Source organism: Vespula vulgaris, chromosome 3 (genome assembly GCF_905475345.1).
Source record: "Vespula vulgaris chromosome 3, iyVesVulg1.1, whole genome shotgun sequence".
Lineage (NCBI taxonomy): Eukaryota > Metazoa > Arthropoda > Insecta > Hymenoptera > Vespidae > Vespula > Vespula vulgaris.
The window spans coordinates 6,359,973-6,382,500 of record NC_066588.1 but is presented as its reverse complement, the minus strand read 5'-3'; the positions used below and the strand labels follow the sequence as shown (position 1 = coordinate 6,382,500).

Below are 22,528 nucleotides of genomic sequence, written 5' to 3'. Positions count from 1 at the left end.
CCAAATCTAAATCTAAATCGTACGACGATCGAACGAACGTACGTGTCTGCGAAAGGAACGCCGAAGACGATGGCTCGTGCGCGCGCGTGCTCACGCTCGATCACTCTGCTCGCATTATGTAATCGCGGTCGTAAGAAGAGACGCAATAATGAAACGCGATTATCGAGTATGAATTATTGTATTGCGTGCGAGTGTCGTAACGTTCTTTCTCTTTTCTCTCTTTTCTCTCTCTTTCTCTCTTTCTCTCTTTTTCTCTTGATCGGTCGGTGCGAGAGAGAAAGAGAGAGAGAGAGAGAGAAAGAGAGAGAGAAAGAGAGAATGATGAGCGAGAGACGAGGAGAGAAGAGTCAGTTTCTTCGATTATCTTCTGTTGCCGGACTCGAGTGAGGTTACGAGGTCAATAACGCTCGCGGCTCAATTTCGTCGATCTACAACGCTGTCTCGAAATTGCAAAAAAGACTTTCACTGATTTGATTACCCACTTCTTTGTCTCCTCATTCCTCAACCATCTGACGTTAACCAATTTTTCTTTGACGTTCATCTCAAATTTTATATATATATATATATATATATGTATGTATATATATAATATATGCGTATATATATATATATATATATATATATATCGATGAATATATCTATAATTATCTGTCTATTTAAATTCAAGATTCCCGATCGCTTCGAGAGATTAAATATATAATATAAGACGAAAAGAATCCGAACCGAAGTCATGTGAAATTAAACTAAGTTACTAAGTCGCGATAACGAAGATTTTTTTATGATCTTACTGGCTAATCCATGCATACTTATATCTACGCAAATAAATAAATAAATATATTTCCCTGTTGAAAATGCGGAAGTCACATGAAAATGCGATCGATCGGTCAACTTCTTAGAAGGAAAAACGATCTCGAGATCATCTTGTTAGTGGCGGGAGGCTAACGATGATAACCAACCTAGTCGGCGAGACGTCTGTACTTTATTACCAATATACATACATATATACACGTATATACAATGTACACAGATATATAGTAAATGTATGTTTCGCTATCTCACTCATGCTTTTGTTGAAACGAATAATGCCGAGCGAAGCGGCGCATGCATGAACGAAACACGCCACGCAGCGTTTCCACGCAGAGATTCTGAGTGGCCAATGCTAATGGCGAATTGGCGCGCACCGAGCACGTGCTTTCTTGCTCGCGCGTGCATGAGAAACTTATGCGTCGTTCACACTCGACTCAATTTGAGATCACGCGTGAACAGTTTCTCTACCTTTTTCAATTTTATTCGTTAATTAAAATACAATCGATGGTGTTGAGGAAGAAAAGTGCAGAAGAAAGAAAAAGAAAAAGAATAAAAATGATTCCGAAACTATTCCATCAAAATAAATATTCTCGTTAACGATCGGATGTTTTTTTTATTTCTTCTCTCTCTCTCTCTCTCTCTCTCTCTTTTTTCTTTCTAAAGAATGAATGAAACAGTTTTCTCGCGTGAAGAATTGAAAAAAATATTATTAACTTTTTACGTACTCGAATCGATCCTCCGTGTGATTATTTCGATGAACTTTAAAAACTATTCAAAGAATAAAACATGAAAATTGGCTACCGTACAAGTGTATCTCGATCGATGAAACGAGTTTTTTTTAATTCTACTCATCTTGACTCCCGTTTATATCGTCGGTTCGGAATGATAAAAAGAAGAAGAAAAAAAAAAAAGAAAAAAAAAACACAACAAAAACGACAAAAAAATTATTCCAAGGAAGTCGACTGAGATCGTAGAATTTTCGAGGAACATTATGTTTAGAGATTCGTGAAATTCGGATCGAAGTTCAGATCTCGTACTTTCGTCGTATGTACGTACATATGTCTCTCGTATTGTGTGCTCGATAACAGGCTGACATCGATAAACCACAAGCAGAGACCGTTACGAGAACGCTACGGAGATAAATTAACGACGACGAGCCACCCCCTTTCTGCCTTGCTAAGTACTCTCCTCCGGCTGCCATGCAATCTCCATTCATTCAGATACTGATTCATTAACCTCGCGAAACCAGCAATTACGCGAGCAATTTTTCCTGAAAATATTATGCGGAATACGCGGTTGGGTCTGTGCGCGCGAGCGCGCACGCGGAGCGTCTCCTCTTCATTGTACGATGCTAGGTGATTCTCGAAAGGAAAATAAATTAAATTACGTCGGTGTGGAAATTTTTCGTCGTTCGCTCACCGTTCGTTCGCTCGTCGTTCGTTTTCAACGTTAGGTATTATTATTTAGAAACGACAGAGGGTAGCTTATAAGTGGCGCGACGTCAAGTACGAGTTTTTGTATAAATTATGAAATTATTATTATCGATGGCTTCCCTTTCGAACCCTTTCATCATCACATTTTCCCGTTCTCTTCGTAACCCTCCGAAAAAAAAATTAAGCATCATGGTTTAGCTCGCGTTTTTATTATCGTATCACTGTTTTTCCGTAATACGGAATATTTTTTTAGAAGGATCTATTCTACTCTTTGCATAGCGAAATTCAAGGTCGTGTTTTTCTCGATCATTTTTTTCTTTCTTTTTTTTTTTTTTTTTTTCGAAACGACAATTAAATGCAAAATTTTTCTAAGCAAGAAGGAAGATAGAAAGTTGATATTACGAAAGAAAGGATAAAAGTGAAAATAATAATCGTGAATTATTAATCGTATTACCATTCTTCGATTATAACCAACATTGTATGTAAATCATTATGAAATTGTAACGTTATTGATGTATAGTACATTTAAGTGCCTCCGATAGGATTATCTCGCTCGAGCAAAGCACATTAGTGTCTTATCGAGAAAGGTCGAACATCCCAGTTACATTTATTCTTAAGATAAAGTATCACTGAAAGTAATGTTATGGCTATATTTAAAATCGTGCTCTCTTTCTCTCTCTCTCTCTCTCTTTCTTTCTGTTTCTCTCTCTCTCTCTCTCTTTCTCTCTCTGTCTTTCTATCATTTATACTTAAAAAAAGATCGATAAGAATTGCGTCGACAAAAATCGATGAAATAATCAAAAATTGTATTTCTTTTCTCTATTTTTCTAATTATTTTTGCATTTTCTACGAATAAAACGAGTATGTATTTTCTCGATGGCTTCTGAGCGATTGTAAGAGAAAAAAAAAAATAGAAAAAGAAAGAAGTCACATTTTACGAGTCATTTGTATGAAGAAATGAACGTGTCTGTGAACATGCTTCGAACTCGTTCGCTATCGATATCTCCCACGGCTTTTTTGGCAATAACTGTGATAATTTGCACGCAATCGAACGAACGAATAAATTATACTTTCTATCTCACTCTCTTGTGCTCATTAAATCGTTAACGAAGTATCTATAAGGAACGTGAAAACTTATCGTTCGACTAATTAGCCAACGCTCGTAACATGTAAGAGTCGATGAGTCGAGGATCTTACCAAATGAACATATAGAAAATTTCACCTTTAACGCTTACATTCTCTTTCTCTTTCTCTCTTTCATTTTTTTTTTTTGAAGGTACGAATTTTATCGTCAAAAGTACGTGATTAGCATCGACGCTCGTATGTCCGGCTTTTACCCAGCAGCCATGGACGATTCCTTGACACAGACACGTTCTAGACTCTTATGCTAATTAGACAACTATCTTTGATAATAATCGATGATCATAAAAATCTGTTCGTCTCTTCTCCAGCTTACTTTATAAATCATGATGTAACCTTTTACATGTAAGTATATACATATATATATATATGACAACAGCTTTGAAATTTACGATAAAATAGACCAATGTCAATCGTATCTTTACGTTTAAATCATAAAGCAAGTGGTTGGGAGATTTCTTAAACAAGTAATCATGTTTAAGAACTCAAATCAAAAATCAGAAGACTACGAATCGTTCATTTTAAAATGTTATGTGTATATTTGTATTTAAGAAATAATATTTATATATAGAAAAAAAAGTTTTGATGCAATTAGTAATGTTTTTATTAAAAACAATAAGAAACAGAGAGAAACAGAGAGACAGAGAGAGAGAGAGAAAGAGAGAGAGTAAACTCATCCCCCTTTTTTTAAAGACCATCGTGGTGGGGGAAGGCAAAGTCGATTAGAGAAACTCTAGAGGCCAAGTGCTGAGATTTTTCCGTGCATGTGTCGAGTCAGTGAACAGAAAGAAAGAGAGATAGAGAGAACGTAAGCCCGACGCTTGACTTTCTATTAGTGGTACAATGGGAACGTGGCTTTTTGGGGATGCAGCATCTGTTCGGGCTCAAGTAGCAAGGCAGGGGTGCACGACTGCTATGGTACTGCTGCTGATGCTGCTGTTGCTGGAAGAGAGTCGATTCGACTTCCGCCAGTTAAAGCAAGGCAAGAAAGCTAAGGGTGACTAAGAGAAAGAAAGAGAAAGACAGAGAAAGAGAGAGAGAGAGAGAGAGAGAGAGAGAAAGAGAGTGAAAGACCCCCCTTTGGTTCGTCTAACAAGAGAAATGACAGAGGCTTTGAGTTAAGTGAAAAGTGGCCTAAAACATAGACAATGATGATTTCCAACTATCCCAAGTTTGTTTTCTTCATAACATCCTTTTGTTTGTCATCGATCCGTGGTAAAGTAACAACGGATTTACGAGACGATGAAAAGAAAAAAAGAAAAAAGAAATTTCTCATAAGATATAGGCGTTCGTTGATATTCAAGAAAATTTGTTATTTTTGAATAACAAATTTTCATTAAATATGACAAATATTTATCGATGATTAGTCTTACGAGAGAATAGTAATTTTAGAATTTCTCATCTGGAGATAAGAAAACACGATGTGCCCATGGCGAAAGAATCTCGACGTGGAATAAATCCGTAAGAAAGTTATAAAAAATTCATTATATCGTTCTTTGATAGAAAGAGAGAGAGAGAGAGAAAGGATCCCCGTGAGAAAGTAATATAATTAAGTCAACCGAGCGCTGATTATGCAAACGAGAAAGAGAAAGAAAACGAGCGTCATTAACTAATTTTATTCTACCACAGATTCTCTCTCTCTCTCTCTCTCTCTCTCTCTCTCTTTCGAGAAGAAGAAGAAGAAGAAGAAGAAGAAGAAGAAGAAGAAGAAGAAGAAGAAGGAGAAGAAGAAGAAGAAAGAAGAAGTATAGAATGCCGATAAGAGGTCATTAATTTTTCTCTCCTTTTCTCTTTCTCATTATTTCAATAATCCTTTATCATACCTCCGTTCGCAATCGTTCAAGAAATTACGTACTCGAGAGGACGATTTATTTGCATCCTCTTCGACGAATACCCAAAGGGGGAATCCTACGGTATTTCTCTTCTTATACCTCATATATTAACGTCATGAAATCAAGAAAAAAAAAAAAAGAAAAAAGAAAAGAAAGAAAAAGGAAGACTCCATTAATTAATGAATTGTACATATGTAATTACGAATGATTGCCGAGGATGACAAAGAAAATCATTAGAAATATGAATGACGAATATGATCGAGAAAGATTATTAATAACAGTTTTTCAAGAGAAAAATGTAGGAAAAGAGAGGAAGAAAAGAATAAGAAAAAGCGTAAGAAGTAGAAGAAGTAGAAGAGGAGTAAGAAAGACGATAGGAAGCGGGAAAACCGTAGCGAGGAGAGAAAAGCCATATCGTTAGTATTCTTTATAGAAGCGCCGTGGGATATGCTCTACATAATGGAGTCCCAGCAAGCGTCTCTTCTTTTGAAGCTGCGACGGCCGATCTCTTGTTTATGTATGAGCGGCTCCGGACCACACCCACGCACACACAGAGAGACAGAGAGAGAAAGAGAGAGAGAGAGAGAAGGAGTGAGGAAAAGAGAGACACTGACTGGTGTAGCAAGCACTGACACTAATACTAATACACTAACACTTCTCTAACAGCAACGTACCAATGACGTTGCTCGTGTGACAACGCGACGAGGATGAAGTCCGTCGTCGTCGTCGGCGTACCATCACTACTACTCTTGCATCTTTTCTCTCTCTCTCTCTCTCTCTCTCTCTCTCTCTCTCTCTCTCTCTCTCCCTCTCTCTTAGTTTTCTCGACAACGACGAACGAGAAACGCAGAAGCAAGGTACGACGACAACGACGACGACGAACTCAGAGGAACCGACAACGTACGCTCTGTCGGTTGCTGTAAAAGCAATCTTCCGTCAGTCCTCTTCTTCTTCTTCTTCTTCTTCTTCTTCTTCTGCTTCTTCTTCTTCTTCTTCTTCTTCTGCTTCTTCTTCTTCTTCTTCTTCTTCTGCTTCTTCTTCTTCTTCTTCTTCTTCTTCTCCTCATACTTCTTCTTCATCCTTCTTCATCTTCTTCTTCTCCTACCAAGAATATGTTATCAGCACGAGCCTCCGTAACTCGCACCCTCTTCTTTTAACCCCCTTCCCCTCTACTGCTCCCATACTTTTTTCCTTTCCCAGCATCATCGTTACAGAGACGGCGGAAGATAGGATAATATTTTTTTTCTCCGCCAAAAATCTTCGCATACCTAAACCCCACGAAAACTTATGCTTTGATACGAAGTTTATGTTAAAAGAGAGGATGGCTCTTATTTTATCATTTTTCTTTTTTTTTCTTTCTTTCTTCTTCTTCTTCTTCTTCTTCTTCTATCTTTTTTTTTTCTTTTTTTTTTTTCTTTTTCGAACCGATGAGCGATACGATTTAAGAAATTATTCCAGACGAAAAATTGCGAGCTTCCGAACGGATTTATCTTTTAAATAAGTATCTCAAGAAGACGTCACTTGCAAATTTTTACGCGAGGCGACGAGTGACGTAATAAGAATATACGTATCTACGCGTTGAACTACATATAAAAATATTTTAAAGATTTTCGTTTTCTCGTATAGGGACAAACGTGGCCATCGTAAAAAGTAATCTTTCGTTATCAAGCGACCTTAACATCGAAATACTTCACTTTTTTCAGACCCTTCTTTCAGACCCTTTTTTTCGATCTTTCCTCGCTTTCAGTTTCTAAATCTTTTTTAGGCTCTAAGAAGGATATTTCTTCTTTCTTTTTTTCTCGAACCTGTTAAAAAAGTATCATCTGAGTAGATAGATTACTTTTTATAAATTTAATTCTTTCGACGAAAGAAATAGTTATCGATCGAAAATTTGCCTCTGAAAAATTGCCTACGCCAAAAGAAAGAAAGAAAGAAAGAAAGAAAGAAGAATTGAAGAGAGAGAGAGAGAGAGAATTTTTTGAATGGGACGAGAAAAAGGAATATGAGAGAACGAATAGGAATCGTGTTCTTCCATTTTCACGACGAGTGAAACATCTACGAAACGAGAAAAGATAGGAAGAAAGAGAGAAAGAAAGAGAGTACGTACGCTTTGTGCGATATGCAAATTCTTCTTGGATACGGCGGACGTTAATGAAAGAGAAGATGGATTATTAAAGCTCGCGTGAGCGTGTGCGAGCTCGAGAGCGAGGTATCGAGCTGTCCTGATTAATTGTCGTAACGCGATTACCGGCGAAACGAGCGTACCCGGTTGAACTTTATCGAAGGAAATATCTCGGAGGACAACGAGAAGAGATTCATCCTACGAAACTCGATATTTTCAACATTTTCCGATTAAATATATCCTTAGAGTTGACTAGAATCGAATTACAGGATACACGATTAACGATTAAGATATATGAAAGTAATATAAACAAGTCCATATAAGATATAATATAAGCGATGGGGTTTCGTGTTAACTATTGATAAGAACGAATTATTTATTTATTTCTTTTTTATTTTTCTTTCCTCTCTTCGTGAATTGTATGTTATCGATTATGCTAATCGATTGGTAATTATGATTTCAAGCACGATGAACTCATGCTCGTGGATGAAGAAGGACGAAGAATAAGAATACGAAGAGGTAAGATAATGATCGTAGGAGGAGGACTTGGAAAAGCAGTAGAAGAAGAAGAAGAATAAAAAGAAAAGGAAGAAGAAGACGAGAAAGAAGAAACAGACGACGAAGTCGAAGAAAGAGAATGAAGGAGGAAAAGGAGAAAAAGGAGAAAGAGGAGGAGGAGGAGGAGAAGGAGGAGGAAGGGGAGGAGGAGAAGGAGGTGGAGGAGAATCTGGCCGAGTGTGGGTTTAAGGAGAAGTGGGGCCATGTGTTCAGTGTCAAGTTGCTGGAACCTTAGGTCGCTTCCTCGGTCCTCCTCCCCGACGAACGAAGCCGTCCTTCCGCGCTGCCCTCACCCTCTCCTTCTTTCGTTAGGACTGTATTAAGAAAGAAAGAGAGAGAGAGAGAGAAAAAGAAAGAGAGAGAAAAAGAGAGAGAGAGAGAGAGAGAGAGAGAGAGAGAGAGCAGATATAATACTATACGTTACACGTGCAGGCACGTCGCGAGTTCGAGAGAAAGAAAAGTGGAAGCCGCCCTCGTAAAAGGCACTCTCAGAAGGGATGAAGAGAGCAAAGAAGAGAAAAAAATCGAAAGACGCACCGTGCGAGAGAGAAAACGAAAATGAACGGTGAGAAGAAAAGAAATTAGAAGGAATGAAAATGAAATGGAGAAAAAAGGAAAACAAAAAACAAGAAGAAAAATTAGATAGAGAGAAAGAATTAGATAGATATACTCGACGGAAAAAAGGGAGGAGAGGGTGGATGTGTCAGGAGGACCAAAGGCATCGCGAAAGAGCACGCACCGGGATGGGAACAAAGCGCTCAGCATCTGGAACGCGTTAGAGTTCTCCTCGCGAGCGGCCCCTCCGAACGTCGCGTGTATCCTCACATATCAACGCGCACGACCTATGTCTCGCTTCTACTTACAGTTCCTAGGAACTTATAGAGAAATACAGCGAGAGAGAGAGAGAGAGAGAGAGAGAGAGAGAGAGAGAGAGACATGTAGAAAGAGAGAAAAATATCCACGTGTACGTTATATAGACATAGTGCTATCTCGACGAACTCGAATGAACGAACGAACGAACGAACAAACGAACACGTAACCGGTCCATACATCAAGAACAAAGCATATGTATGGACGATGCGCTCACGCACGATCCTATGGCGCTTTGGTACTTCGACTATCTGCCACTATTCATACGTTCCGATGTACGAATATATCTACTCATTCTATTTTCTTTCTTTTTTTCTTTTTCTCTCTCTCTCTCTCTCTTTTTGTTTTTTTTTTTTTTGTTTTTGGTACATCTACTCATGGAATTTTGTTCAAGGGAGAGAGAGAGAGAGAGAGAGAGAAATGATAAAATTGTGTTTGAAAGAGTTATTGTATAAAAATGCATGGAAATTGACAAGTTGAATAATATGAATATTCCAACGTATATTATATACGTTTATTATGTTATACTTATGTGACATGTATACAGAATGCAAGCATAAGATAATATGAATAAGATGAAAACGATACCCTTTGATATCATCCTGAGATATTAACTTCTTTCAATGTACGACTGTCATCTTCTTAAAGTTTATTTAACGAGGCGATGACCGACATGATTATCTCGACTGTGATCCGATATTTCTATGAACAATTCCGAGACTTTGTCACGATACAAGGTACCTGGGAGATTTTCGAAGAATCATTTGAAAGTTTTGCACACGTATCTACTTACGTAAGTGTATACGTATACATATGTACGTTTGTATAGTTAACGTCAACTGTGATATTATTTCGTAACGTTAATAACCATATCATCGGCACGCTTTCGTACCATTGAAAATTTATTATTAATTGTCATTAAATACTCTAGGATCGATATAGCAGACATTTAATTATTAATATGTAGCAATTCCGAGAATATATCTATTCTATTTCGAGATTCAACAGGAGTTGAACGAAAGTATCCTTTTGACTTTCGTTGTAAATAATAAATACTAAAGTCGCTGGACCATTAGAAATTCGTGTCGAAAAGTTACATGAGAAATATTTAGTCGGTCTGTATGAATTAGTAGTGTGCTTAGATATGTCTTGTTGGAAGTTTTTGTTTTGAAAACTACAAGATTGCGTCGCTTCGTTTAACGTCAGAAAGAGAACGAGAAAGAGAAAGAGAAAGAGAAAGAGAAAGAGAGAGAGAGAGAGAGAGAGAGGGAGGGAGAGGGAGAGAGAAAGAGATAGAGAGAGAGAGAGAGCATGCGTGCGTAACTAAATTTAATGAATTTTTAATAGGATCATTTACAATTAATCACGAAAGATATATAGTTTATCTTGATTATGCGGCAATGTTTCTTCTATAAGTAGGTAAGAGATGTTAAATCACTTAAATGTCTCCATACAATTATATCCACTCGTTTCAATTCACATTATCACATTCGGTTTATAATAATAATCGATTAATTATTACTGTTATCATTCACGCTTATGTAGATCGCGAGTTTTTCAGGTTACGCATCCGACGGACGAGATATCTCGCGAACTCGTATCACTGTGATCGTTCGTTAAAATTTTATTCTCCAACGAATCAAAGCTGTGCTTAACGATCATCTTCCATCGTTTTAAACAATTATCTCGTTAACGTCGACATATCGATCGGTATAAAATCGAACCACGACGATTAAGTAATTCCGATAGAGGAATAATACCTTTTGCCTATATTATTTTCTCTTCGAACGATAATATGATATTCATTAGATCGGTCAAAGTCAAGTACGATGTTCTAAAGAGAAAGAGAGAGAGAGAGAGAGAGAGAGAGGAAGAGAGAAGGAAAGAGAAAGAGAGAGGGAGAGAGGAAGAAGAGTGGGAGAACATCGATAGATCAAACGCTGAGTACTTGCCCGATAGGTTTTTATCTTCTTTTATAATTGCAATGCCACGAAGATTATTAGGTTAGCCATTAAGATAAATCGATGTTATTCGTTTTTACATTGTGTCGATATACAACGTAATACATATATTCCAATAACTCATTCACACGAGTGGCCATTAATCCACGTGTAGGACATTTGAACGAATATAACCTGTTTCTTTAGAACTATGAAATAATAAATAAAAAAATGTGGATCGATTTTAAATATATTTTGCTGACCGACACATCGGATCGTGTGTCAAAAGAAATTCTATAAAGATAATAAGAAACGTACAATAATGAATATGTAATTCTTTTAAATAAATTTTTGTTATCATCGTTCTAGAAATAATTATAGTATATGAAAAAAAAAATAATAATAATAAAGGACCTTTTTCAGAATAATTACGTTTCAATGCTTTGCTATATCATCTCGAAAGAAACACGATATCTCTACGTGATGATGCTTTATCATTATTGTTTATATTGTTAGTTTATCTCATTCTTCGTTCCATTCTAAAGTCGATTTACGCAAGAATGGCTACTCCTTTTTATATGTATATATATTTTTTTTTTTCACTTTTTTTTTATATATATATTTTTTTTATTTCTTCCTTGCTACACAGCTATGCCACTACGTTAATGCTTGGAATCGTTCTCGTTATCGCCATCTTTCTCTCGCATCAAGAGAACCGAGAATCTCGTGTTTTGACACTTTAGTACTGTGCTTTGTCTCTCCTACGAGCGTAACGTAGTCACTGACGCAATCAAAATACGCAGTATATCTCCTTCATTGTCGAGTTTACACGCTCGCATTTCCAAATTCATTGTATTATACCTAGTAGACGTCGGACGTAATTATAGAATCGTTCACATATCTCAAAGCTCGTACCACGTTGCTGTTAGTATCCCTACTACTCGTACACGTACGTTCATATATTCTAAACCTCGTTATCATCTTAAGAGTTATCCGAACTGAAACGAATGATTCCTTGAGACACAATGGGCATTATATATTTTTAAACGAGAATCACAATGCTTATCTTTTTCTTTCTAATAAATGTAACATTACGTCGTCTTCTTCTTCTTCTTCATCTTCTTCTCTTTGATAAAATTCGAAGAAATCTATACGCTTTCTTGCCTCTTGGAAAAAAAGAAAAAGAGAAAAAAAAGCGATAAAAACTTAGGATTTTTTCCTCGTGTCAAGCTTGACATCCAATTTTTCAAGCATACAATAACAAAATTCTCGTGTATCTTTCCTCGTAAAAAAAAGAACAAAAAAAAAAAAGAACAAAAAATTATGAAAGATATCAGATGATACTTTTTGATTACGTCAAAATCGATATTTTTTGTCAAACAACGGTAGCAGGATCACGAGAAAATTAATATATATATATATATACACGATAGATCGTTTACAAAAGATCTAAAAAATAATATCGATAAAAGGGGTGAATATTATTATTTCTCTTTTTCTTTTCCTAACATTATATCAACGCATAAACTCGACCATATGGAAAATTCAAATGTACGTACGTACTTTAAATTACGTAAGAAAAGATAAACGTAGGCGTAAACGAGTTCGACGATCGTAAGATCGAGCAACAAACTATCACAATTGATAGAGGGTAGTTTCCTTGTGATATTTTTAATATGAAAAGTAGATCGAAATCGTTGTTATCGATTTCTCTCTCTCTCTCTCTCTCTCTCTCTCTCTCTCTCTCTCTCTCTCTCTCTCTCTCTCTCTCTCTCTCTCTCTCTCTCTCTCTCTATTCCATTTTCGAGTGAGGTCGAGTATGATTACGCAAATGAACGACCGAAGGAACGAACGCGTGCCATCTTTCGCGACATGTATCATCGATACTTACGACCTGCACGACAATAGTTCGAAGCAAGTAGACTCGCGGCTTTATTATTATTACCACTCCTCTTCTCTCTCTGTTCTCTCGAAAATGATTCGATATTTTTGGCGCGATCGTTCTTACCTACTACCTACATACCTAACTACATTGAGTGGGTAGCATCCACAAAAACACGAAGTTATTCTCGGGGAAAACTAACTCTTCTTGCTAACCCGGAAACGAAAGTGCTTTCCCGATTAACGAGAGATAAACTCGGATTAGTTAACCGTACTCGGTTAATTTGTTCACTCAATAAAAAATGATATATGTATATAATTTATAGAGAGGAAAAAAGAAAGAGAGAGAGAGAGAGAGAGAGAGAGAGAGAGAGAGAGAGTATATACTAGGAAGTTTACATAACGTTTGTTAGTTATTTTCATAAATGTCGTTGGCAAACGATTCGATACGATGATTCTCGAATGACTAATCACTAAAAAAAAATTAAAAAAATAATAACTAAATAAATAAATAAATAAAAAAACAAAACAAAAAAAATAAAGGAAAATAAATAAAATAATACAAAATAAAAAGAAGAAATATATGAGCGATACTCGTGGTAGTAAGTAGTAGGGAGCTCTTTACCAAGCCGACAAACGAGCTATACCACGATAACGCACGTTTTATACGCGAAACGCATTAACCCGACGCGTCTTAGTCGAAAGAAATCTCGCCGGCATAGTTATAGGGAATCGGCGTGTTCGTTTAAAAATAATTCAAGGAGCGCCGTTATAAATAAACCTCCGATGATTGTCTATATTTAAAGTTTTAGAGTTAGACAAAGGATCATAAATATAGACGGGTAAGAGAAGAGAACGTGCGTGTTCGATCTCCAGCGGTGCGAGTCTCAGAAAGCTTGAGCTTTCCAAGTGAGCTTTAGGCTTTTAGGTAACTATGTAACGTTATTTTTATGTAATAGGAAACACACGATACATTCGATCACCCTGTCTATATCAATGTGGATTTTAATTGCTTCACAATGAAAAATTTACTTCTCTTATGACTTTTAATAAGGGTCCGCCTATCCCACCCCGATTCTCTCTATCCTTCCTTTTCTTTTACCCTTAGGCGACGACCAAGGGCTGTTTACGTTAGGGGAGCGACGCGGCGACCCTTCGAGAGATCGCTCAACAATAAGGGCTCCCACTGTGCGTTTTAAGTCGCTCCGAAACCGACATGCGGCCCACGCACGCAATCTCACGCTTTCTTAAGATAATCACACACGTCGGCACCTTTCTCGCCGTTAGATTTCATTAAAAATCCAAATCTCCTGTTAGATCCCATCCATCTAACGTAGATTCATTGAAAATGTTTCTCATTGATGAAAATTATTCGAAAACTAACGAGTTCTTAAGAAGTTACGATTTTCTTCGAGTGATTGATGAAGACAGTTACTGACAGATTCGTCGTTAGATCGTTGCAATAACGACGATGAGAGTCTACTGTTAACTCACGATGGAATCTTTGTTTACTTATTAGCGAAAATACAATCCGACGATACTTCGTAAATGTTTTTCTTTTCCTTTTTTCTTCTTCTTCTTTTCTCAAGATCGATACTCATAGATTTTTTTTTTTTTACATCTCTTAACTCATTAATCAAAGGATGATGAAGCGAAAATAAATGATTTCTTAGATTTCTCGTGAAATTTTGTCGGAGTTTTGTAGGATCCCTCGAGAAAGAGGAGTTGGAGGATTTCGAAAGGGTCGTGTGTGAGGGTTTAGAAGCCCGAAGGAGTGTGGAATCTGGCGGAAGGAAGGCAAGAGGAGAGGTCGAAGCAAGAAGGGTCACTGGGTCAGATGCGTTTCCTCTCTCACTTTGACACCCTTCCCGTAGTTGTGTTTCCCCTTCTCTCTTTCTCTCTCGTTCTCCCTCTCGTTCGTTCTAATCGTCCCGAATCCCTCTGTCTCATTTCCATCGTTCGCAGACACATGGCTCGTTGATGCGTACCTACTATGTTAACTGAGAATTAACCGACACGATTCTTTTTATTTAGTACGAATGAAAAAAAAAAAAAAATTAAAAAAAAGAGAAATATCAAATTTATTTCATCCAACGATTTGAGTTTGACTTTTCTATTCGAATCTTCGATCGATCGATATTAAAACACATGGTTTGGCGAAATCCTAAAATCGACGAAGTTCGACGAAAGGATAGGGTTGATAAAAGAATCAGAAAGAAAAAAAAAGGGGGAGAATTAGAGAGAGAAAAGACAAAATGGAAGAAAGAAAAAACGAGCTGTCACTCACCTGCCAAACGTACTCATATCATTCTGCCCGTGCGTCGGTATCGCGTTCGGCACGTCGACGACGGTGTAGCGACACTTGTCACGTATCAAACAAAACGCACACCTGCACAAACTCGACACTGCCGACAATGAAGTAGGATAACGATGACGGCGATATAAAAGAAGATGACGATGAAGATGATGAAGATGACGATAGGACGATTCCGTCGTGCTCGTTTCTGTTTGATCTGTCTCTTCGAAGACGATATAATACAGCAACGAACTGATTCGATATAACCGGCAGCCACCGAACCAACACCAAGAGATCAGGCCTAGGTCATGATTCCTCACAGAGTAGCAGAATGTTTTCGTTCCTCAAAGATTCGTTGTCGACGGACTACGAAGTCTTCGTATAAATATTACAACACCGATCGAAAAGAGTATTCTCTCAAGATCAGAGAATTTAAAAAAAGAAAAAGAGAGAGAGAGAGAGAGAGAGAAAAGAGAAGAGGAGTAGGAAGAGGAAGAGAAGGAGGAGAAGGAAGAATTATTATTACTAAAGAACAAAACACTGTCACTGGACGAGTTGGAGTAAGATCGATCACGTTTACATCGATAGGTATAATACACTTTCTATCGCGTGGGGATCCTTTTAGATCCTTTCGGCGATCCACAGGATCGCGCGCGGTTAGCGTGACGCGTCCGCTCGCGGCGTCGTCGTGCTAGCGACACTCCTCCGGTCCACGTACCACTGCCGCGGGCAACGAGGCGCCGTGTAACCTCGCTAGAGCGCCGGTCTCGTAGTACCGGAAAGGCCGGCCGGGAGCGAGAGGGAGGTCGCGACTCTACTGCTTTGCTGCTTGTGGAGTGAGCGAGAAAGAGAAAGAAAGAGAGAAAGAGAAAGAGAGGTGTATGCAGAGAGACAGTAGTATAAAGAAAGAGAGAGAGAGAAAGAGAGAGAGAAGAGAGAGAGATAGAAAGAGAGAGACCGACGTCGATGTAGCGAATTCGAGGAGGGAGAGAGAGAGAAAGAGAGAGACACTCCCCCTCTTCGACGACAACGGCGGCGGCGGCGGTGGCGGCGGCGGCGACGGTGACGGTAAGCATACAATGGGAATAATCAGCGCGTCTCGGAGCGTCGGCTGACTGACTGAAGGCCCCGAGGACCGTGCGGGATGAGATTCGGAAGGCGCTGCTGTTGCTGCTGCTGCTTGCTGGCTGGCTGGCTGGCTGGCTGGCTGGCTGGCTGGCTTGGCTGGCTAGCCGGCGCGCGCTACTGCTTCGTCTTCTCTCTCTCCCTCTCTTCTTCACTGTATCTCTTTCTCACTCCCCTCCATTCAAAGCTTCTTTCTCTTTCGCTCCCTGCGTCTACTGTTCTCTCCCGTCCCCGTGGTTTCTATCTCTCTCTCTCTCTCTTACTCTTTCTCTTGCCTTTGTTAACTCACTCCGTCCTACTTCCTCCCACCACTACACATTTACCACCACCACCACCAATACGAACTGCCAACCTCCACCGTTCGACTACTACCCATCGTTCTCTTTCTCTTTCTTTCCCACCTCCTCCCACCCTCGCTCCTTTAGTCCCGTCTCTCTTCATAGGCGCGCGCGCGCGCGCGCGTCCAACGCAGAGCCAGCAGAGTTTACTCGCAACGGCACGCCCCTTTACGGGCGTAGTCGCCGCCTCTTTTCTCCGACACCCACGCCGTACCCAGTCCTACCCGTTTCTACTCCCCTCTACTAACAACCTGACCACCACCACTACCACCACCACCATCTCCATTTGTGTTATTATTACTACGCTACGCTACGCTACTACTACTACTACTACTACTCACTACTACTACTACTACTACATTACTACTACTACTATTATTACTACTACTATTACTGTTACTGCTTTAACTTCTTTCTTTCTATTTGTCTCTTTCTTTCTTACTCTCTCTCTCTCTCCCTCTCTATCTCTTTTTCTATTTGTCTCTTTCGTCGTGTTGGAACTGTCGTCTGCCGATCATACTGACGTTTGCTTTCTGTCTCGCAAAACGACACTTCTTTCTCTCTTTTTTTTTTTCTGTCTTTGATAACGAGCCTAAGCATAGCACAACGACTTATACGCGTTCCTACTAGCGAGCACGAGCGACCACCCCTGAACTTTACTAAAACCTCGACCTATCGAACGTCATGTGGCTATCAACGCACGTACTACTCACTCACGCACGCACGCACGCACGTTTGCGGTTATGGATACGCACTACGATCCAAGTAACTCGAGCGCGTGCCATTTTTCGTCGTAACCGGCGGCGATGGACCGGAGGTCGGGCGATGCTTGTGATTTATTTATTTTCTTTTTCTTTTCGAACGAACGAGTTGAAAAGTAAGTGGTCCATTGAACCTCCAAGGGTACTGTAACGTCTCACTCGTGTAATAAGATCAAAAATAATCGATAGTACAATAATTTCACATAATAATCATTTACTTAAGGAAGAAAAAGCTTGATAACTTTTTCATTATTTTCAACATAACGAACGATTGAAGTTTGGAAAAATTCGTGAGAAAGATATCATCCATAGAAAGATCAAGTGTTTCAAGAAAATCAAAACTATCGAAATATTTCATCGGTATGATCGATGCGACGAAGGAGAGTCTATTCCGCAAATAGAAAGGTTGGATTTGAGGAAGAACGGAGAGGAGGAGAAGAGAGAGGTCGAATCAGGTGCAACGTGGGTCTTTGGAGGCGGCGGTGGAGTCTGGCAGTGCGCATTGTCTATTGTCTCGAGCGGAGGCGGTGGCGGCGGCGACGACGGTACAACCCCCGGCCGGCGCCTATCGGCCTCGTCGAGACGCCGAAGTGGAGGTGGTGAAGAGAAGCGACCAATAGGAGCACAGGCACACCCGCGCAAATCACAATGCTCATTGTTGTCGTCGAGCTGTCCGCCCACATACCCCTGCTTGCCTCTCTCACTTTGCCTCCACTCATTCGCTAAAGCAACCGGCAGTGGCTTCTGCGCTTCGCACAGGTGCGTTCCGATTCGCTCTTCTTTTTGATTATATTTTATTATCGATAGTCATCAAATTAATTCGTTTATAACGATAAAATATTCGATAGAAATATCAGAAGTTTTTTTCCTATGAAATGGAACCATGCTTTTATGCTATTTTCTTAATTACATATAATATGTATATATATATATATATATATATATATATATATATATATATATTATAAGTAATTATATAAATATAAATAAAATATGTTATATGTAATTGTATAAATGTCCAGTTAATTCTTTAGTTGGACTTTATTGTACTTGTATATTTCTAATGCGAGTTGAATATGAATTAGAAAACAAGAAAAAACAAATAATGAGCGTACCTACTATATTATTCCAACATAAGTGGTTAATGATATTCTAGGTAGGTATGTATATATAAGAAGGTACGAACGCAGCCATGGTCGGCATAACGAACGTCTTAATTATAATCTTAATTATAAACACTTTTAATCACGATCGTTTTAACCTATTTATATGTAACATGCACGAGTTATCTTTCTATTTGCATTATAAGAATTGTAAAATATCTAGAATATACTTTGTGTAATGAGAAATTGTAAAATATACAATATGCCTGGGGACAAGGAAATGAGAAATCCCTTGTTTGTTATTCCTTACGAATTACTAATCATGTACGGTAGTTAAAGTTATTAATTTCGTTGTTATTATTCTTTTCAAAGAACACGCGATCGCTGGACATATCCTAAAGCATTTTACAAAAATAATATATTAAATTAATACCACGAGAAAATTTTTAAAGAATTAGACCAGAACGGAAAACGTATTATAAATATTCGCGAGCACGTGTATGTGTGTGCATATATGCGCGTATGGGAAAATAAAATATAAGTTATTAAATCCTCGCGTATTGCCTTCTTCGAGTTATCGAAATTCTCTCTTAGAAACGTGAAAAGATAGAGATTCGGGAAGTACAAGACGTTTCACGTATGTGCCGACGGTAAAGGGTTCTTCGGTTGACGTCAGTCGGCTTATCTCCGGCGCGTTCATCCCTCCGCAACATCCCCCACCATTACCACCAAAAGCGAAGCACGCTCGGATAGAATATCCTGCTTCGTCTCCGTACATAGATATAGCTATATAACACAACGTACATATATCGTATGTATATGTGCTACCGACATACGGTTCTACTATCATCCCTGCTGTTCTTGCTTGTGCGAGGAGCAAAAGAGAGAGAGAGTGAAAGAGAGAGAGAGAGACAGAGAGAGAGACAGAGAGAGGGAGATAGAGAAAGAGGGGAGGAACAGTCGGAGCGTGGCGTCGGTGCGCATCCCTTTCATGTCCTCCGCAAAACCATTCCTTCCAGCCCGTTCCACCGCGAGTTCGTTCTCCGCATCACCGCACCCTCGACTCCTACCTCTTATAACCCCCTCCCCCAGTCCTCCTCACCCGTTCTCTCCCACCATTATAACCCGCCTTTCGTCCACTCGCGAATGCTCTCTTTTGTCAACAACTACGAGCCACGATCATTACCCGTTCTCTTTCTCTTTCCTCGTTTTTCTCTCTCTTTCTCTCTTCTCTTCTCTTTCTCTTCCTCACCGTTTCTATCTCTTTCTCGACTCTAAGCCTTCTTTGAAGTAACATAGCGTTGTACACTCGCCTGCTACCAACGTCGATACACCCGAGATTTCGCGTTCCTTGCCAAAGGAAATACGCATTGCGTCGCTCATGCATGTCTCTCGTGTAGAAGCTTGCAAATGTGGAAAGCTTTTTTTTCGGTTTCATTCTCGCGAATAACGCATGTGGAATAAACGAGGAATGATAATTTGACTAATGATAATAATAATGACGACGACGACAACGATGACGATGACGACGACGACGACGACGATGATGATGATAATGATGATGATGATAATGACGATGACGATGAATTGTCTCATTCCGATAAGTAGGTATATGCTTAAATTTTTGTTGAACGAAAGGACTTTGAAAACGATACGATCGATTATTCCTTTCTCCTCTCAAGTTATTCGTATGCGAGCAGAGCACGGAATAACTCAGGATGGACTTTCGCATTCTTCTCGGAAATCGCGACTTATCTTCTTTTGCACTCGTAAAACTCGTTCCTGTTCATATTGTATCGCCTAAAAGGCATTCTACGTATGGCATGCGATAGAAATCGGATGTGCCAGCCTTGGACATAATTAGGAGAAGAGGAGAAGGAATATGGAGAATGTATAAAGATAGAGAGAGAGAGAGAGAGAGAGAGAGAGAGAGAGAGAGAGAGAGAGATCATGTCCCGTTTGTAGTAAAGAGATAAACGTGTTTTAATTTTCCCTTCTTTTTTATTTTTCTTTTTTTTTTTGACTTTAACGTATGTACTCTCAATAAGGATCGGCATTGTGATGTCAAGAAATCGAAACGAGGGAAAAAGCTAAGGATCGTAGGAATGGTCGGATAAGTTTTAACGAACTCTCGACTTGCTCATGAATTCCATCGTGTTTGTCGGTATATACGTCTTATGTTCCTGCTAAATGTCTCGGACTCGGTAAATCGAAGCCAACCGATATTTACGACACTTCCTGAGCTCTTCGAGTTTCGTACGATCAAAATGTAATACCTACCTATAGAAATACAGGAATCGAGATCTGTATCCTTTATATGGATTAGAATACATATGTACTAAATAATTTATTCTTCGTACATACGAACCTATTACTTGATATATTACCCATTTAACTTTAAAGATACGTTAAATGTTAAAAGAAAAATAATATGTAGTAGGATCAGTACGTTTCGTCTAAGAGAATCCTAAAGTTGGAACTTTGAGAGAAAGAAGGAGAGGAAGAAAAAGAAGAAGAAGGAAAAACGAGAAAAGAAAAACAAAGAAAAGAAAAGAAAAGAAAAGAAGAAAAATAAAAAAGGAAAAGACACTTCTCGTGTTTGCGATTTTAGAAGCAGGGCGGATCGCGATTTTCAACGTCCGCTCCGTGGCATTTCGTTGCGCGGGAGCATATTAACCGGGCGGCATCGGGATACCATTCTATTCCGGTACCAGCCGTCGGTGTGCGGGAGCAGACAAGAACAATGAGTGTTATATACACGTCCGGCGTAATGCTCGTGCATCGTCGAGAGAGCTCGAGTAGGAGGAACGCGTTTCTAATAGTGGGTGTACTACTGGAGAGAAAGAGATGGAGTACGAGGCGAGAGAAAGAGACGAGATTTATGTTTGGCGACGACGAAGACGAAGACGACGACGAAGACGACGACGACGACTAAGACGACGGTGGCGTCGGAACGTTTTGCTCGCGCTGGAAGACGACGAGAAGAAGAAGACGACATCGTCCGCAGTACTGAGCACCACAACGACGACGACGACGACGACAACGACGATGAAGAAGAAGAAGAAGAAGAAGAAGAAGAAGAAGAAGAAGAAGAAGAAGAAGAAGAAGAAGAAGAAGAAGAAGAAGAAGAAGAAGAAGAAGTAGACGAAGAAGAAGAAGAAGAAGAAGACGAAGAAGGTGGAGAAGACGACGACACCGTCCTGGCCACGCTTGTGAATGAATACACTGGCTCGCCAACATTTCCGGCGCTCTTTTCTCTCTCTCTAACTTCACTCTCTCTCTTTTTCTCTCTCTCTTTCTCTCTCTTCAACCTTCTCCACCTACCCTCATCCTTCCTCGTGTTCTTCTTCTTCTTCTTCTTCTTCTCCTTATGAATGAGAGTCGCGATCACGGTAAGAGAAAGAGAAAGAGACACCGGACGAACCGTTAGCCCTAAGCCAAACGGTTGCAACGGGGCTTGGGACGAATTTAGATCAGGAACTTAGAGAGCGAGAGAGAAAGAGAACGAGAGAAAGAAAGAAAGAGAGAGAGAGAGAGAGAGAGAGAGAAAGAGAGAGAAAGGAAGACGGGAGACGACGTGGCTCATCCTTCTTCGCTTCCTTCCTTTTTTGTTCCACTTCTTTCTTATTCTTCTTCCTTCTCGCTTTGTTGCTCCCATTATTAATATATCGCCCTGTTCGTTGAGTACCTTTCACACATACATACACACACGTATACACACACACACTCTTCGAAGTCGTCACCCCCGCGTCTACTAACTTCGTTCGCCTACGCGATTATAAATAGTGGTAAAACCTTTGTCGGCTTTTCTCTATTTCCCTGGTTCCAAACAACCCGTTTCATCCTATCCTTCTCGGATACAGAAACGTCGAGACTTCTCCTGCCTTTTCCATTCCCCGTTAATGATTTGTTTCTTTGACTGTCGTATATTCGGTCTTTATCCCCCTTTTAAAATAGCGACTTCTCGGTCGAGACGAGAATATTAGAGAAATCGGAAAGGACGGCTCGCGTAAACGACGTCGTTAAATTTATCCGATAAATAATCTATCGTTAATAATACATACATACACATTCGTACTTTGGCTGTCATCTTTGTAGAAAGTTGAGTAATAACTATACGATTTTATCGGTAATCATTCTCATTGAAAATCCTTTCTGCGAAGGATCTATCTATGTTATGAATTAATTGCTTGATAAATCTGAAGTTGAAAATAAAAAAAAAAGTGATGGATATAAACATCGTTTATAATCAATTTACAATTATATTCATTCTGGTAATTGGAGAATGGAATTTAAAGTGTACGGGAGCAACGGATCGGAAT

General features: G+C 39.2%; 1 protein-coding gene across 7 annotated transcripts in view; it reads right to left on the bottom strand.

Annotated features, from left to right (window-relative positions):
* The window catches only part of LOC127062827 (transcription factor Sox-6-like), a 171,880-nt gene that overhangs the window by 38,425 nt on the left and 110,927 nt on the right, over nucleotides 1–22,528 (bottom strand). Inside the window, exon 1 of one of the 7 annotated variants that reach the window (XM_050991659.1) lies at nucleotides 14,871–16,360. The exons of the other annotated variants lie outside the window; for them this stretch is intronic. Within the exon in view, the coding sequence (XP_050847616.1) occupies nucleotides 14,871–14,887 (17 nt within the window). The 5' untranslated portion in view covers nucleotides 14,888–16,360. Of the gene's footprint in view, nucleotides 1–14,870; nucleotides 16,361–22,528 lie in introns of those variants that run through there. 7 annotated transcript variants of the gene reach the window in all.